At 50.9% G+C, this 16,544-nt stretch overlaps 6 protein-coding genes across 6 annotated transcripts; 4 read left to right on the forward strand and 2 right to left on the reverse strand.

The window, feature by feature from the left end:
- Positions 1-124: 124 nt before the first annotated feature.
- On the forward strand, positions 125-2,665 carry RhiXN_10483 (HMG (high mobility group) box protein; the record flags this gene model as incomplete). Its single annotated transcript, XM_043330299.1, has 3 exons — positions 125-473; positions 617-1,488; positions 1,553-2,665. The coding sequence occupies 3 exons, from the start codon at positions 125-127 to the stop codon at positions 2,663-2,665; spliced, it is 2,334 nt and encodes a 777-aa protein (XP_043184396.1).
- A 3,975-nt stretch (positions 2,666-6,640) lies between these two features.
- On the forward strand, positions 6,641-8,135 carry RhiXN_10484 (alpha/beta hydrolase family protein; the record flags this gene model as incomplete). The annotated part of the gene is made up of 4 exons (XM_043330300.1): positions 6,641-6,949; positions 6,995-7,044; positions 7,092-7,129; positions 7,315-8,135. 4 exons carry the CDS (start codon positions 6,641-6,643, stop codon positions 8,133-8,135), a joined length of 1,218 nt encoding a protein of 405 aa, XP_043184397.1.
- An 848-nt stretch (positions 8,136-8,983) lies between these two features.
- Positions 8,984-10,635, forward strand: RhiXN_10485 (uncharacterized protein; the record flags this gene model as incomplete). The annotated part of the gene is made up of 5 exons (XM_043330301.1): positions 8,984-9,004; positions 9,051-9,194; positions 9,243-9,351; positions 9,404-10,212; positions 10,261-10,635. 5 exons carry the CDS (start codon positions 8,984-8,986, stop codon positions 10,633-10,635), a joined length of 1,458 nt encoding a protein of 485 aa, XP_043184398.1.
- A 344-nt stretch (positions 10,636-10,979) lies between these two features.
- Positions 10,980-12,062, reverse strand: RhiXN_10486 (pectate lyase; the record flags this gene model as incomplete). Its single annotated transcript, XM_043330302.1, has 5 exons — positions 10,980-10,985; positions 11,051-11,328; positions 11,382-11,569; positions 11,636-11,735; positions 11,792-12,062. 5 exons carry the CDS (start codon positions 12,060-12,062, stop codon positions 10,980-10,982), a joined length of 843 nt encoding a protein of 280 aa, XP_043184399.1.
- Positions 12,063-12,935: 873 nt separating this feature from the next.
- Positions 12,936-13,867, forward strand: RhiXN_10487 (pectate lyase; the record flags this gene model as incomplete). The annotated part of the gene is made up of 5 exons (XM_043330303.1): positions 12,936-13,068; positions 13,123-13,200; positions 13,230-13,252; positions 13,307-13,468; positions 13,496-13,867. 5 exons carry the CDS (start codon positions 12,936-12,938, stop codon positions 13,865-13,867), a joined length of 768 nt encoding a protein of 255 aa, XP_043184400.1.
- Positions 13,868-14,821: 954 nt separating this feature from the next.
- RhiXN_10488 (uncharacterized protein) lies at positions 14,822-16,244 on the reverse strand (the record flags this gene model as incomplete). Its single annotated transcript, XM_043330304.1, has 11 exons — positions 14,822-14,860; positions 14,914-15,021; positions 15,078-15,137; positions 15,177-15,260; positions 15,314-15,434; positions 15,488-15,543; positions 15,605-15,715; positions 15,762-15,916; positions 15,975-16,067; positions 16,125-16,182; positions 16,242-16,244. The coding sequence occupies 11 exons, from the start codon at positions 16,242-16,244 to the stop codon at positions 14,822-14,824; spliced, it is 888 nt and encodes a 295-aa protein (XP_043184401.1).
- Positions 16,245-16,544: the final 300 nt, after the last annotated feature.

A 16,544-nucleotide genomic window follows, 5' to 3' on the forward strand; every position in this document is an offset into this window, starting at 1 on the left:
GGAATCAGGCGTTAATCCCAGATTAACCGACGGACAGGAACTGGGATGCGCCCTCGATGGGATAGAGTTCACGGCCAGAGGGTTTGTCTTTCTTTCATTTGGGCCGGCGGGAGTGAACCAAGGAATGGCGTATGAGACATGGACCAGAACCTGGATTTTCCGATCGCGATCGAAGCGACATAGGGAAGGGCGAGCCGGGGGGAACGAGAGGTATAAGACCAGAGAGCGAGGGGGCAAGGTATTACGCTCTTTCGAACGAGAGCATACACCGAGACAGCGACTGGCCAACAGCCACAGCGATCGATTTGAGATTGTTATTATCTGCCGAGTTTCGATCTACGCTCATCCCGAGACGAGAAGGAAGCGCATGGGATACACGGCACTGAAGCCGATCGCGATCGTGTCGATAGACAGGGAACAAGAGCAAGGTATCCCGTACCAGCGGCGGACACGGAGGGCGATGCGAAAAGCGGGTGAGTTGGCTTTTGGGTGTAGGGCTGATGGGGGTCCTTGTGGAAGCGTGTTTGTGGCCAACAAGGCGCGCAAGGACACACAGACACCCACACGGCCGTGTACTCAAATTGGCTGGGTTGGACTGACAGGATTTGGATTGTAGCTGCGATGCCTCCCACTCGCCCTGACCGTCAGAGAGCTCCTACTAGCTCCACCACGAACAATGGCTCCAACGCGACTGGCTCGAATGCCGGCGGGAAGGCTCAACCACCACGACCCCCGAATGCATGGATTCTCTATCGGTCGGACAAGCTCAAGGAGCTTGCGACACAACAGACGAGCGGACCACGCAAACCGCAGGCCGAGATCTCGAAGATCATCTCGCAGATGTGGCAGCAAGAAGGACCGGACACCAAGGGCAAGTACGAGACACGCGAGGAGAAGAAGGCCGAACACGCAGCGCTCTATCCCGACTACAAGTTTGCACCGATGAAGAAGGAGGACAAGGCCATGTTGCGCAAGGCACAGCGCCTCGAAAAGGAGGAGATCAGACAGGCAGAGCGCAACCGCAAGAAACGCAAGGGCAAGGCACGTGCCGACGATGACAACGACAACGACGATGACGATGATGGTGTGTGCTGTTTGCATGTCATCTGTCCTCTCCTGACGCTTGCCCAGACCGTCCGTTCCAGCAGCTGCCCTATCCGCTGCAGCGACCGGCCCAGTCCTGGTATCCCCCATCGACCTATGGTCCACAGGCGCAGGCGCCGACACTCGAGTACCCCCAACACCCCCACCCCCATCCACCCCACGACGACCACGCTGCCTTTGCCGCTGCGGGCTGGAGTGCTCCTGTCGATCCCCAGGGCAGGGCCGATGACGCCCTTCCGTGCCGACGCCTACCAGCAAGACAGCTATCCCGAGGAGGAAGAGTGGGCTGGCGAAGAGGGCGAGTGGAGTGCCGAAGAGGCCTGGGCTGGTCGCTCTAGGCGCGGCGCTGTCTGGGACGAGGAGCAGATTGCCGGTCCTAGCCAGGTAAGACAACACTCTTGTCTGTTGCCATTGCCTCTTGCTAACTCGCTCCAGCACCAGGACCAAGACCCCGTCCGCCAATGGACTTCGATCTCGACTACTCCCCCCCCAGCAGCCACAGTCGCTGACCATCACTCTCCCGCCGTCATCAACCCCTCGGAACAGCCATACACATTCGACCTCGACTTTGACATGCCATGGCACCTTTTCCGGCGACCCAGACGCCAACGTTGCCATCTCCCTCAATGACATGAACATCAACGAGTCCTCCTCCTCGTCCCGCAACGTTGGCTTGAACGATCTCTTGCGCGCTCCCTTGCCTGATATTGCCGTTTCTTTCCCTGACTTTGTTGGGAATCCCGACGGACATGCCAGCTTCGACGTCTTGAGCACCGAGAACGAAGAGTGGTGGTCCGCCCTCATGAACGTTGCCATCCCACAAGATGACACCTCCTACGCCGACTCGGGCCCATCCCAGCTTATGCAGTCTCAGCCTGTCGCTGGCCCATCTTACGAGCCTGTCGCTGGTCCCTCGTCCCACCAACAGCAGCGTCCCGCCCCTATCCACACTCAATCCTTGCCCACATTCAACCATGGTCTGCCTAGTCCCGACGGCGATCATCATCATCAAGGTCGGCGGTCACGCGCTGCATCCAGTGCTGCCTATCCCGGCCAAATGCCGGGCGCTTTCCCCGAACCATCCTACCAAGATTCCTATCAACCCCAACCCCAACAATATCATCAACCCCCGCAGCAACAAGAATACAACCCCTCGCCATTTGCCCAGATCGCTTCCTCGCGATCCAATTCTGGATGGAGGCAACCCCAACAGCAGCAACCGCAACCACCACAACAAAGGAGCCGGGCACCTTCATTCCCCGCTCCTGCTCCTGCCTTTGCTCAGCAACAGTTTTCTTCGGCCGGTGCGCCGTTCCCTTCTCCCTCCGGAACCGCCCAGTTCCCTTCTCCATCGGGTGCTGGAGCCTTCCCTTCTCCTTCGGGCGCAGGTGCTTTCCCCTCACCATGCCATGCCCCACCGTCACTCCCACTCTCACCCGCACCCTCACCCGCACTCTCAATCCTTCCCGCACCAGCGCCATATCCCTGCCCCTCCGCCACCGACGAGGCCACCGCCTCCGTTCTTCTCACCCCCCGACAAAGGAAAGGAAAAGGACCCTGAGGCGTTTGATTTCTCCGGATGGGGCAGCCAGTACGCCGCTCAACCTCCCACCCCGGCTGAGGATGCGGTCAGGAGGGGTGTCGGAGTCTCGCATTGAATTCCTGTCTTGGTGTCATACTGAATCCTCCATGGCGAAGAATTGCATCTATTGGTGAGTGGCTCGTCGAGGCAAAATAAATAAACTTGAACTAACGCGCGATCATAGATTATACCTTCTCCTACATTATGTCTATGGCTCTATGACGACCTTGCTGAAAACCCTCATGATTTCTCTTTCTTTATTTGTTGCTGTAACTCTAACCATTGATCTGGTTGTTGTATTATCGATTGTATCGTCTTCTTGTTGTTTATCATCCATGATCCCTCGTCTGTCTCGCCTCGTATTTCTCTCCTTATTTTTTTCCTCACTCGACTCGTGTCTCGTACTCATTCAATTTTTATCCATTGCATACCCGCCCCCTCCCTTTTCTACCGAGCGATTCGTTGCAAAAGGGCCCCCTTTCTCGGTATCAGCCCCGGTATCTTATTGTCATACTTTTTATTGGGAGTTTACGCGTTTTTTCTCTACAGTATAAGATTTTTTGTGATGCGGGTGAACTGCTCATGTGCGTGTGTTCGTGTCCGGTGAAACGGCAACTAGTTCCGAATTCATGTTTTCGGGGCTGTTCCAATTTCGGTCCGTGGGTCCACTTGTACGTACTGCAAAGACGGTTAAATACCTATGCAGTACCAACCACTGTGCATATGCATATATACGGTAAACTCTTTTAACCTCGACCAGGGTCCGCTAGGGCCGAACTCCCCCTTACTCTACTCTCAGCCACATTTCGCATTTTGACTTTTACTAAATTATCAGACTTAGGAACAACAGGGCGAGGGATGCGTATGAGGGCATACGAACGATCCGACCAAAAACGGAATTTTTTTTTTCTTCGAGATGCAAGAAGAAGGAGAATGGGAAGGGCATCAAGATTGACCGTGCGCCTCGTACTTCCGACTCGAACCGGAGAGGAGGGAGAAGGATCAACGTCAACGGTAAACCCGCGGGAAAGGGAAGGGGAAGGAGAGTTGGGGGGGGGGGGCAGTACTGTATACGTTATAGGAGTCATGACCTGTTCGTCGACTGCTTCTCGAGGTGATCATACATACATGCACAGGAGAATAGGGTATACGTTAAAACAGCCGAGGAGGGGTGGTTAATGTTTATTATGTATATACATGCGCCGCTGTAGTTTTGATTGGTTGGTTGTATGTCTAGGATGTCTAGGAACGGCGGGTGTGGGGAAGCGGAATACCTCCTACGTGGGCTCGGGAGCTTTGTACACGACTACAATTACAAGGCTGACCAGGAGCAGGCACTATTCAATCAAGTTCAGAAAGATGGTACCATGTAGGGTCGAAAAAGTTGATACATGACTGCGCACGGGTCAACAAAAAAAGAGCTACAAGTCAATTCACAACAGGGACGGAAAATAGTAGACGGCCAACACCGCATACGGACATCCGAAAGCTCCTATCAAGCCCCGTCGCAGTTCGCCTCGAGAGTAATTACATCTCAAACACGTGCTAGACCTGATTTGGACAAGAGGTCACGAGAGGGGGTAATTAGCCAATTAACCGCCGACAAACATCGTTATAGGGGGGATGAGTTGAAGTAAAGCGAGGGAGAAGGATTGAAATGGGAAGAAGGAGAAGGGTATGGCTGTCGAAAGAGGTAAAGGGAAGTCTCGGATGGACATGGTGGTAACAGGGGTAATGCCTAGGGGGGGCGGAGATGGAGGGAGGGCGAGAAAGAAGTATCGTACGGGAATTTGACGAGCGTCGGTCGGGCCGACAATAAACCCACGTACTTGTGCTTGTTTGGCGGGTCGAACATATATGGAGGGGTTTGGGCTCTTTCGTTATCCGCTCTTGGACGTGTCTTCTCCTGCTCTTTGCCTTGTCTCTTGCCATCATGAGTTTGCTGCGCTTGCTCTTTAGGCTGATGGACGATGACCCCGAGAGCACCTTCTTTTGTGTATCCTTGCTCGCTAGTGTCCCACATACGTGAAGCAGTACGTACGGAAATGACTCGCTGTATGCATCGTGCTCGTGTCTTTCAAACGCGACTCGGGAACACGACTTTCTCTGCGTTTCATTTCGCTCGTGCGCACGTGTGGTCTATGGGGCATACAGCGCTCGTTTCCACCCGCACATCGACCCCCAATGCTCATGTGGCGAAACATCCCAAACGCCCGAGCACCTACTCATGTTCTGCCCGAATACGGAGGAATACAGACACATCATCACTGAAGCATCACCTGAACGCTCCTGGGAGGAGTTATTCGGAACACTGCCGGGACTGGAGGCAGTATCTGAGTTCATACTGAAGTCGGGCATTGGAAAGTGTAGAGATCCGCCGGCAACCGCTCAGCCTTTGTAGGGCCTTACGCCCAGTTCCATACGTCCTTATGACCGTCCCATACGCCCTTACGGCCGCCCCACCCCCCGTCCTTAAGACACATCGCTTATCACGCCCTTATGGCCCCTGTACCTGGTCGTTACGGCCATCCCGTGCTTACTACCTCGCTTGCCCGTTTCTCCTCTCTTGTTTTTTTGTTTCTCTCTGTCTCTTAGCGTAGTTGGCCTCGGTTTCTTGTGAGCGGTTTGCCTAGTTTCGCATGTAGCTCCTTAAATATGAATCCAAAAAAAAAAAAAAAAAAAAATCGTGCGCACGTGATTCTTCGAGCTCTCTCTCCCCCCTCCCCGGGACCGGGTGAGCGGCTCGTGGAAAGTTTTCCAAGGGGAAGCAAGCGCACCGCGCGGCCGGTATTACATGTCCAATTCGAGGAGGGTGATGAGCCTTGAGATGAGATGGTGTCGTTCTGATCACTTGGGCTGTAGTTTCCCACGGAGCGATGATTTTGCTTTTCGGTGCTGCGTGTTCAACGCCGCCGTGTTCGGCTGGGCGTTTGGGAAGTTTTGGGCGGGGGTGAACTATAGACTTGTTCGTGGGGGTTAAGTTGTATAGTTACATATACATCGGGCATGTATTAATTGTGATCACCATCGCGACTGCGCCGGCCTCGTTCTCGGAAAGTTTGAATACAAAGGCGGGCTCATCCCCCATTCTCTCTCAATATCTGACGTCAGACCCGATCTAGCAATAGATATTAGACTCGTCTATTGTGTCGGGATCTATTTGGGCTGATTTACCGTGTTCATCAGGCACAAATAAACCCATCGCTAATTAGGGGGATTCTTCCCCTCCATATACGAATTATGCATTCTTGAATTCGATAGGCTGTGCAACTACGGTGCCCCGCAATGTATAACCGGTGGATCCGGGTTTATACATACGTCAACTGATCTACAGGAGAGTAAACAAGCTCGCAGGTGGCAGAGTCGGAATCCCATGCCGAATTATTTACAAACTCGATTCGCCGCGGCGACAATCCCGCATGAAATGCAATTATTCGCACCAAAGGGGGAATGAGGCATGTGCCCCGCCGCCGAAAAATGAGGCCAAGCTCCTATCATGTGGCATTCTAAGCATCGAGAGGGATCGCTCGCGGTACCGTGATGCGCAACAAAGGAGCGAGTCGCATTCCTTGATGTGGCTTTTTGATACGGTCCAAATGCGTTCGTTTCGTTACACGCGACTTGAAATATAGCGCAGGGCGGGAGCTTAACATGTCGATGCCACTGCGTGTGGAGGATAGTTGTCTTGTATGTGGCGTAATCCAACGGGTTCAACGGGCATCAACACGGGATGAGCTCTCCCTCCACGGGATGCTCTATATAACCTTCTAACCGGCCGTGATATTCGCCTCATGGGACAGAACGCCACGTGCAGATGGGGCTCTGCGATGACATATTTCGAGATGATTCGCTACGACTCAGCTCTCATGATTGCCCGAACCCGTGCTTCATAGGAAGAGATAATCGGCCAGACCCGGTGGCGCCGGGGTCCTAGTGCAGAGTACCACCACCCACATGCGCTTTTACTCGGTTTTGATAGCACAGAAAAGCGCTCTGCCGCCAACCACGGCTCGTCCCTGGACGGTGTTATATCGGTCCGACTCTGGTTTCCGCCGTAATCATAACCTTTCGCGGACTTCTTCGACGGCTAGGGCACTACTACCCACGTTTAGTTTTGATCTCAAGTCGATACGGAAATTCTTGGGCGATGGTTCTGTACCAGTTAGCGCTCTTCTCGCGGTCTCAGAGTCATCTAATGCGCCATCGCCTTGGCTGGTTGCCGGAGCTGTCGTAGGGTTACCCCTTGCGTTATGGATTTACAAGGTGGGACAACTCTTGCTCAAGCAGATACAGGCCATAAATCTATAGCGAAAAGTGCTTGATGATGGTAGTATTTCAACGAAAGATAATTTATATGGGTAAGCGTCGACCCCTCGACGCCTCAGTCTTCTGACATCTCTCCTAGGTGGTATACCAATCGGAAGTCGCTCAGAAGAATTACGAGTCAATGACAGGGAGATAATTGTAAACGAAATTGCCATTCAAAACGGGAAAAGTGTTAAACTGTCAGGAATAATTGTCTCACGCTTTCGAGCAACTGAAAGCACTGTGCCCCCATTGGTGGTTATGTATCTTCAAGGCGAGTCAATTCTAATAGACTTTTTTTGTTCGTGCTAACCATTCTCTAGGGAATGCCGGGAACCCACTTCATCGAATTCCCAAGCTCCGTTTGCTGGTCGAGACGCTGATGGGCAGCTTTGAACGAGAAGTAAAGGTAGTCGCAGTTGCGCCGCGTTCATACTGGAAATCTACCAAGCGATCACCTTCCGAGGCGGGCTTCTTGTCAGATTACACCGCCGTCCTCGAATGGATTTCGACTGCATATCCTCATTCGCCGGTTGTCCTGTACGGACATTCCATTGGTGGTTCGATTGCTGTGAACTTGCTGGGCTCTCTTCCGACCGGAAGTACATCATTAGCATCGCGTGTGCGCGGACTCGTGCTCGAAAATGCTTTTACGTCAATTCCAGCTATGGTTCGTGCGGTGTATCCTTCGAAATGGTTGCCTTATTATTACCTCGGACCGCTAGTATTTGACAAGTGGGATGCGCTTTCCGCCATTCGACAATGTGGTTTATCGCTTTCACCCCCTATGGCACCTTCCTCCGCGCTTCAAAACGTCATACTCAGCTCTCCCTCGATCCTCATAATCAATTCAGAAAACGACGAGCTTGTTCCATCTCAAATGGGAGAACAAATGCTTGACGCCGCCTCAAAAGTCCATCAAGAACTTTCAAGCCCTCTGGGAACCGGTCCGAGACGGGTGGTGATCCCGGGAGCTTTGCACGATGGCGCATTTACAAAGCGACAATGGAGGGAGGAAATACGGGCCTACATAGCCGGAGTTGCTGCTATTGATTCGTACAGGAAATGTGGGTTCGGAAAAGGTACCAATGAAGATCGTACGCTAAACCTCAAAAGTCTTGCAGAGGAACACCATTACTTTTGAGCAGGAGAGACCAAGTCGTCTACTTCAGGCAAGGGGCTAAAATGATTGTATTTGTAAGCCCGTAATTCAAGCATTCTTTGGAATGGTTCGAGAGTTGACGTACTGTATGTATTGGTTATTCATCTCATAACAATCGTGTTAGGTTTACGAGTTTGAGTACATGAATAAATAGATGCTAAAAATAGTGTATGACTTAAGAATCTCAAATTGGCTCCATCCAAGTACAAAGTGGGGCGTCTACGTAACAGGTAGCGCCGTCGCTTCGTGTAAAAGGAAACATTACTCTATGTGACATTCGCATAGCCTCATTGCCAAGTGCACAAAACCAGGGCCTTCGAACGTGCGTTTACGTCTGGAACTTCCAGGTCTGCAGCTGTCTTCGATACCCAAAGTACATACACATGGCAGGCGAGTCAACGGCCTTCGTATCACAGCACTGTGGACTGAGATCTTTCTTCTGTAGCTGCTGTATTGGATAGTTTACGACCTCGGGCGGAGCCGCAAGATTGGGATGGCGGTGTGAACAATTGGCGCAGCATTCTCACAATTATCGTTTTTCTACTAGCCAGTGAGCGCCATACGTCGATACAATGACATCCTTCTCATCTATTTAGACATACTCGTTATATCTCCATTCAGAATCCCGTTACCACGTTTCTTGAACAAACCACTATCAATCATCTTGTTTCGAAAATCATTGAACGAGCCAGGTTCGCGCCCCTACTTTCCGGTCAATTACGTCTCAGCACCCGTGTTCGGCGTTTTCTTTCTCTGGGCTGCAGTGTATCGATGGAACTATAGTAAGAAACGGGATAGTAGGGACAGGGGGAATTAAGCCCCTTGATATCATGGCATTGTTCATATCCTTGGTGTGTGTAATTTTTGCAACTACGCCAACCGTCTAACGTATCGCAGGCGTACATTGCGATAGCACTCGATGCAACAGGGCTCTTACGATTCCTCGCTTTTTGGGTCGTTCGAAAAGGGGGCTCCTCTGGACATCGATTATACCTATTTTTATATATATTCTTTTTCGTATTTGGAGTTATTGTTGGAAATGTGAGGATCAAATTCTTGTGCTTGTTTTTACTCTCATCCTTTTCATAGGACCCGATCATACTTTCGGGAACCGCGTTTTTGGCATATCTCACAAAGGTAGCTGGAATAGCACCGCCCACAGCATGGATATTCGCACAATTTTGTGCTTGCAACATCGGTTCGGGTTCTTTTCACTTCACATGGTCACCCACTAATTCATTATCGAGTAGCATCGGCTGTCCTAGTATCATCCAACCCAACAAACCTTGTCGTTGCCGGCGGCTTCGAGATCTCGTTCTTGGTCTTCACGGCTAATCTGGTACTTCCTGTGTTCGCATCTGCCATCGCGGTCTATCCTGTTTTACGATGGTTCCTGTTTCGATCAGAAGATTTGATCCCGGTATCCATCTATGCGCAAGATCTTGATCCAAAAGCTGCCTTGGTAGATAGCCACGGGGCGATATTTGGATCTTCTCTGATGCTCACAACGCTCATGGTTCTCGTTGGAACTAGTGCTGGTGGATTACACGTCGAAGTCTGGATGATAACGGTACCTGCGGCGATTATCATGTTTATTCGTGATGTTTTGCACGACATCAATTCTCATCGGCGAAAGGCCGAGGTCAAATCCAAATCCAACCCGAGTTCACCAATTGAGCCGCATCACTCTGGTGGCCCGATACCTAGCGACGTTGGGAGACTCCCAAAGAAAATGACAACATCGAGCTGGCTAGATTCCCGTCGGAAGCGACTCGTAGGATTTCCAATGGATCAGTGCCCAAAATTCCACACGAGCCTACGACACCAGAATCGACATTATCATTCAAGCTGGCTCGACGATTTCCTACCCCCCTCACGACACTCCGCGGCTGCCTTACCCTTTGCTTCCTTTCGCCTTTGCAATGTTCATACTTGTTCAAGGTCTTGCCTCAACTGGCTGGATTGCAGTTTTGCAGGATGGTGGGCCGCTTGGGCGCGGGCTGCCGGATTACTAGGAGTTGTTGGAGGAATGGGTTTCGTTTCCGTCTGTCTATGCAATGTAAGTTTATCTGCCGTACAAACTGCGTCCATCTAATCACACCAAAAGCTATGCGGTACCAACATTGGAGCGACCATTTTGCTTGCCCGTGTTATACAAGTCTGGATCCGAGTCATGACCCATCACCTCGGTCTCGTCATGGAGCCATCTATGCGCTTGCCATTGGCTCCAATTATGGCGCCTTTTCCACCGTATTCTCTGCGTCCTGGCGGGCCTGCTCTGGCGAGACATCTTGCGCCAAAAGGGCATTATCGTGAAACGCTCGGAATTTGCCAAGTTGAATCTTGCTTTGATCTTCGTCTCGATGTTGGTGGGATGCAGTGTTTTAGTCGCTCAGATTTATGTTCGACCACCGACTTAAAAATTAAGTCGGATAAACTTGTAGATCTAGTTGGCTTTGAAGCCATTTATTTTCTGTTTTAGATCTTTTGTTGGTAATACAGTCATTCGTGTTGGTTCATGAGGCCAGGGCGCGAGGTTTAATTTGAGGCCGGAGAAGCTTTTTATATTTCGCCAAAAATCACTCTCTGGGATGAGGAGTAATAGTTCCCCGCCGGTTGAAGGAGGGGTAAGCGATTATGTCTGCCCTCGATATAAGCTTATGGGCACCAAGTACAAGCTGTCTGGTGTTCGCTATATGTACCAACATTGTAGTATTTTTGATTGCGTTGTTATGATGAGTTTAATCGAGTAGAAGATAAGATGGATTACTACAGACGCATATAACATTGAGAAGTAGATATACGAAGCTAGTCACCCTAAGGTAATCAGAACTTGCAGCTGTACGAATATTCTGGTAAGTGAATGGCAACGACAGTAGAGAGAGAAGCGTGCCCACCTGGCGTTGGCCGTGTTCTTGGTCAGCGTCGTCGGCTCGTCGCCCTTGTTGTTGCCCTGGAACGTGTCGCACACCGATGTCAGGCTGGTGTACGAGTTCGTCTTGGTCGATCGTCGCTACGTCTCCGAAGTTCGAGTTCACGCCTGCAAGCAACTTGCCGTTGCGAGCGATGATGTTGCTGATCTGCACCTGGCGCTTGACCTGGGTGCCACAGTTGCCGCACGAGCGGTAGAGCTTGCCGAAGTCCTGGACGCAGTACGAGTCGATCTTGACGAGACCTGGGCGGAAATGGTAAGACGAGCTGAAGTTTGAGGCTATGAACACAACTCACCTCCGCCGTTGTGCTGGACGACCTTGTCGGACGCACTCTTAGCGCCTCCACCGGTGATGGTGGAGGTGCCGGAGCTCTGCCTGATGGTGATGGCGTCCTCGCACACGTCCTCGAACCAGACGTTGCGGATGGTGCAAGGGCCCTGGCAGTGCACACCCTCGTTCTGGTCCGTACCGATCACGGCGTTACTGCGGGTATATGCGTCAGTACATATATATACAGCCAGCTTGAATGGAGCAGCGACTGCGACTTACGCAAGAGTAGCGCCGGACTCGAGGATGAAGACAGCGTCCTTGGTGCCGCCCTCCTTCTGACCGCCACACTTGACACCACGGCCGTAGCGGAGGTTCTTGCCTGCGAATCGACGCATATAAGTATATGTGAAGTAAGCTGGTACATCTGAGATTTACCATCAAAGGTCTCGCCAGCCTTGATGGTGCGAGCTGCGGACAGCTTGACGTTGGTGGACACGGATGGGTTGGGGAACGAGCAGCTGGCCGCGCGCTTCTCCGAAGGAGCGCAAGCGCAGTCTGAGCGAACATGCCGGCGACGATGGCAAAGGTAGCGAGCGAGAGCTGAACCATGATGGTGTAGGTAGTAGTAGGCTAACGAGGGCTGGTAGTAGAGTAAGTCTGAGCTGAAGATGCTCAGCACTCCTCCCGCCGCTTTCCTTTTATACATAACTACATCCCGTGCCTTGGACTCTCGTGTTGGCACAGCGACTACCAGCTGTCTATGGCCACCACTACGGTGATTCGGTATTTCTTCATCATTTGATGTTCTGGCTCTTTCATCGTACACTCTGAGAGTACACGAAGCCGAGTCACCTTGACCACAGCCAGAGTCATCTGAGCCGGTCTTTTGTCACTTTATTTTGTTTTGTGCGGCTACACCATGTCATGTCAGCTTCTTGGTTATACCTAGCTTGGCCGTCATTATACCTGGCTTGGTTGTCATTGTACCTAGCCTCGTTGCTTGCTTTAGTTTTTGCAATTAATTTTCACGAGATAAACCCCGTGCTGAGGTCTAGCCAGCTCATGAGCATAATTTTCATTAAAGTGTGTCATATGAAGCTTATACAACTACATGGTTAATTAGTGTTGGCACTTGGGCAATCGATCCATACTCGGCTATCATATGCATTTGACGGTGTGATCAAATACTGACATAGTTGTCTCCACTAGTTGATTCACACGGGTATGTGCCTAGCGACTCTTTGGCCGGGCGGGTGAGCAAATACGATTATAATATGAAAGACGACACGTCAAACCTGGCTTGGCATAATGACCGACAGAAGACACGCAGAGCAAGGTAACCTTATACGAGCACTAAGCGAATACCGAATCACATGTAGTGAGTGGCCATAGACAGCTGTAGTCGCTGTGCCAACACGAGAGTCCAAGGCACGGGATGTAGTTATGTATAAAAGGAAAGGCGGGAGGAGTGCTGAGCATCTTCAGCTCAGACTTACTCTACTACCAGCCCTCGTTAGCCTACTACTACCTACACCATCATGGTTCAGCTCTCGCTCGCTACCTTGCCATCGTCGCCGGCATGTTCGCTCAGACTGCGCTTGCCGCTCCTTCGGAGAAGCGCGCGGCCAGCTGCTCGTTCCCCAACCCATCCGTGTCCACCAACGTCAAGCTGTCCGCAGCTCGCACCATCAAGGCTGGCGAGACCTTTGATGGTAATCTCAGATGTACCACTTACTTCACATATACTTATATGCGTCGATTCGCAGGCAAGAACCTCCGCTACGGCCGTGGTGTCAAGTGGCGGTCAGAAGGAGGGCGGCACCAAGGACGCCGTTCATCCTCGAGTCCGGCGCTACTCTTGCGTAAGTCGCAGTCGCTGCTCCATTCAAGCTGGCTGTATATAATGTACTGACGCATATACCCGCAGTAACGCCGTGATCGGTGGACCAGAACGAGGGTGTGCACTGCCAGGGCCCTTGCACCATCCGCAACGTCTGGTTCGAGGACGTGTGCGAGGACGCCATCACCATCAGGCAGAGCTCCGGCACCTCCACCATCACCGGCGGAGGCGCTAAGAGTGCGTCCGACAAGGTCGTCCACACAACGGCGGAGGTGAGTTGTGTCTAGCTCAAATTTCAGCCGCCTTACCATTTCCGCCCAGGTCTCGTCAAGATCGACTCGTACTGCGTCCAGGACTTCGGCAAGCTCTACCGCTCGTGCGGCAACTGTGGCACCCAGGTCAAGCGCCAGGTGCAGATCAGCAACATCATCGCTCGCAACGGCAAGTTGCTTGCAGGCGTGAACTCGAACTTCGGAGACGTAGCGACGATCGACCAAGACGAACTCGTACACCAGCCTGACATCGGTGTGCGACACGTTCCAGGGCAACAACAAGGGCGACGAGCCGACGACGCTGACCAAGAACACGGCCAACGCCAGGTGGGCACGCTTCTCTCTCTACTGTCGTTGCCATTCACTTACCAGAAATATTCGTACAGCTGCAAGTTCTGATTACCTTAGGGTGACTAGCTTCGTATATCTACTTCTCAATGTTATATGCGCCTGTAGTAATCCACAGTGATCTCTATACTTGTTTGCATTGCCAATACATCTACTGGCATAATCTACCTGGAAATATTGCTCGTGTTTCGCCTTCTCCATCAGCTTTCGACTTGCTGATCCGTTGACGCCTCAAATCTTTATTTGTGGCAAGTACCGGGCCTTAAGTTTTACATCAGTACCATTAGTCGGCTATCCACTTCGATTTGTAGCAAACTCCAGAGCGAATACTACCAGGAGTATAACATCATGACACCCCGATGGATACTTTTCTTATATGAACCTCATCAATTGACCACTCTTCCCCTCCTTTGGACCTCTCAGTTACCTTGACACTAATTTAGTGCTACGTTGTAATTATCAGGACCCGGCCACAATAGATTGAATTGACCGACTCACGAATACACATATCACTGCAACGTCTTTAGCCAACAATGGAATAAGAAACCATCTTCAAAAATATCTCTATTTTAAACTTGATAGATGGCAAATCCGTAATTCGACCACGTGGTTTTTATAAACATAGCGATTTATTCACAGTGGTACTAATCAGTCCTATAAACACTACTATTTGTCGTCGGTTTAAAGTTGCCGAATCCTGATCTAGACCCAATGGTAGTATTCGGCTAATTTTAGTATATACACATGGGAATGAGGTTCCAGTATCGTGCAAACTTACCTAAACATCGTGAGACAATAATTCAGCTTCCTTGGTAAATACCCGTAACCTATTGATGCTTGGTGGGCTTGGTGGATTCGGTAAGTCTATGGCCAGCTGATGCAGAATCCTTCTATAATATCCAAAGGCCATCATCATAAATACAAAGCATGGATAATTTGGATCACTATTCTTTCTTAGTCGTTAATATACATTAATTTGCTCATAGCCAAGGAGCCCTTGACGAATTAGTAGTTGTACACGAGGATTCGGTAGTTATTAACAATCTGTTTAAAAGAAAGTCAGTTGCAAGTTCTCCAAATCTTCATAGTGACTGCACCTTTTCCTTTCCACCGTAAGTAATATCCGCTCCCTGGAGATGCGGTCCTGTCTTGCCAGGGTGAGTTCCTTCCTTGTATGGGGCTTGAACAATATAGAGCGGTCCATTCTGCTCACGCCCACCCTCAACGGGCTGTGCACCTAGATATTGTGGATTACATGTACCACTTGCCTCGGCCCAATGGACAGATCGTGGTCGGCTATCAAGATCTCATAGTCTTCGACCTATATGCTCGAGTCAATAAATGCATCCACTGGCCAAACCTGAACAATTTCATACCTCAATCTCATCACCGCCATACCCAATAATACATCCTTTCTGGAAGTTGGGGCTAACTTTACCGGGATCTATGCCATATATAGGTTAATATCCGGGGCCGAATCGATTCGTGAGAACTTACGAATTCCCCCCTCGAAGAAAGTGCGACCGACGTATAGTGGGTACCATCGGATTCCTGTCCGGCTTGGAAGGCGCCTTGAGGAATTCGGTTGCCTTTGGTCAAAACCCAAGTAGGTTTGCCGCTAGTAGTCGCACAATCAGCACGCGATAATCTAGAGGTAACGAAGCGTCATACGAGTAACCGCCCTGATAGAAACTCTGTGAACGCCTTTGGGCGTCGGTCATCCAGTTCTATCCAGACGCAAATCAATTAGTACATATACTGATCGGCGTAGAGCGTACTATTACTAACCTGTAAGCCCCAGGCCAGAGCCTTCTTATCCTCCTCGTTCTCCTTGTGCTTCTTGTAAGCCAGGAAGCCACCACCGAGAAGGGCCGCACCGGCAAGAAGGCCGCCTCCGATCTGTTCGCCATTAGTGCACAGCTGCAGGCTTTTGGTTTAATTCTACTTGCCTCGAGCTGCTTGCGACGCTCAGGGTCAAGATCGTACCAATTCTTTTGCTTTTCCTCTTCGCCAACTCAACCTTGGTCTGATCATGCTGATCCCAAGGACGCTGCTCGGGCGGTGGTTGATTGTAACTCTGCTGCGGTGGTTGGGTAGGGGCTTCAATATACCATAATTAGAATATTGTTGGCCATTAAATCGATCAATTGATACTTACCAGCTCCGTATTCACGTCCCCAGAGCGCAGGGGTCACATCAGGAGTCCAGTCACCTTGCGAGAAGTGTGGCTGGATGATCCTATACGTAGCACCTATCGGAATGGCGTTAAACTCGGAAACCAATTAACACGGATAACGTTGACGCGTACCTTTATATTCAACACAGTCCCCATGGTTGTAATCGACACCGGGTTGCCAAGGGTTAACCTGCTCCAAAATAGTTAATAACCTTGGTTGAGGGCATCGATAATGAGATCATGATGCACCATCTATGTGCGGGAATCAGTACAGACTGCACAATAGGAACTAGGGCAACTCACTTTGTTTGTAGAATTAGCTAGTAAGTGTTGGAGTGGATGTTGTGGATGAGATGAGGATACGCGTTCACCAAGGCCTCCTTTTATACCCTCGAATCCCAACCGGAGGAGCTAAATCGAATTCAGGCGTAACTCCAGTCTCCGCGATAGGACGCGTGTGGTACACGAATGCTGTGTCCAAGACGCAGCATGTGACGTAACCGATGAGGAAATCCCAAGTGGTCAAAAGAAATCTACGACTGCCGAGTGCAA

This window comes from Rhizoctonia solani, chromosome 11, assembly GCF_016906535.1.
Source record: "Rhizoctonia solani chromosome 11, complete sequence".
NCBI classification, from domain to species: domain Eukaryota; kingdom Fungi; phylum Basidiomycota; class Agaricomycetes; order Cantharellales; family Ceratobasidiaceae; genus Rhizoctonia; species Rhizoctonia solani.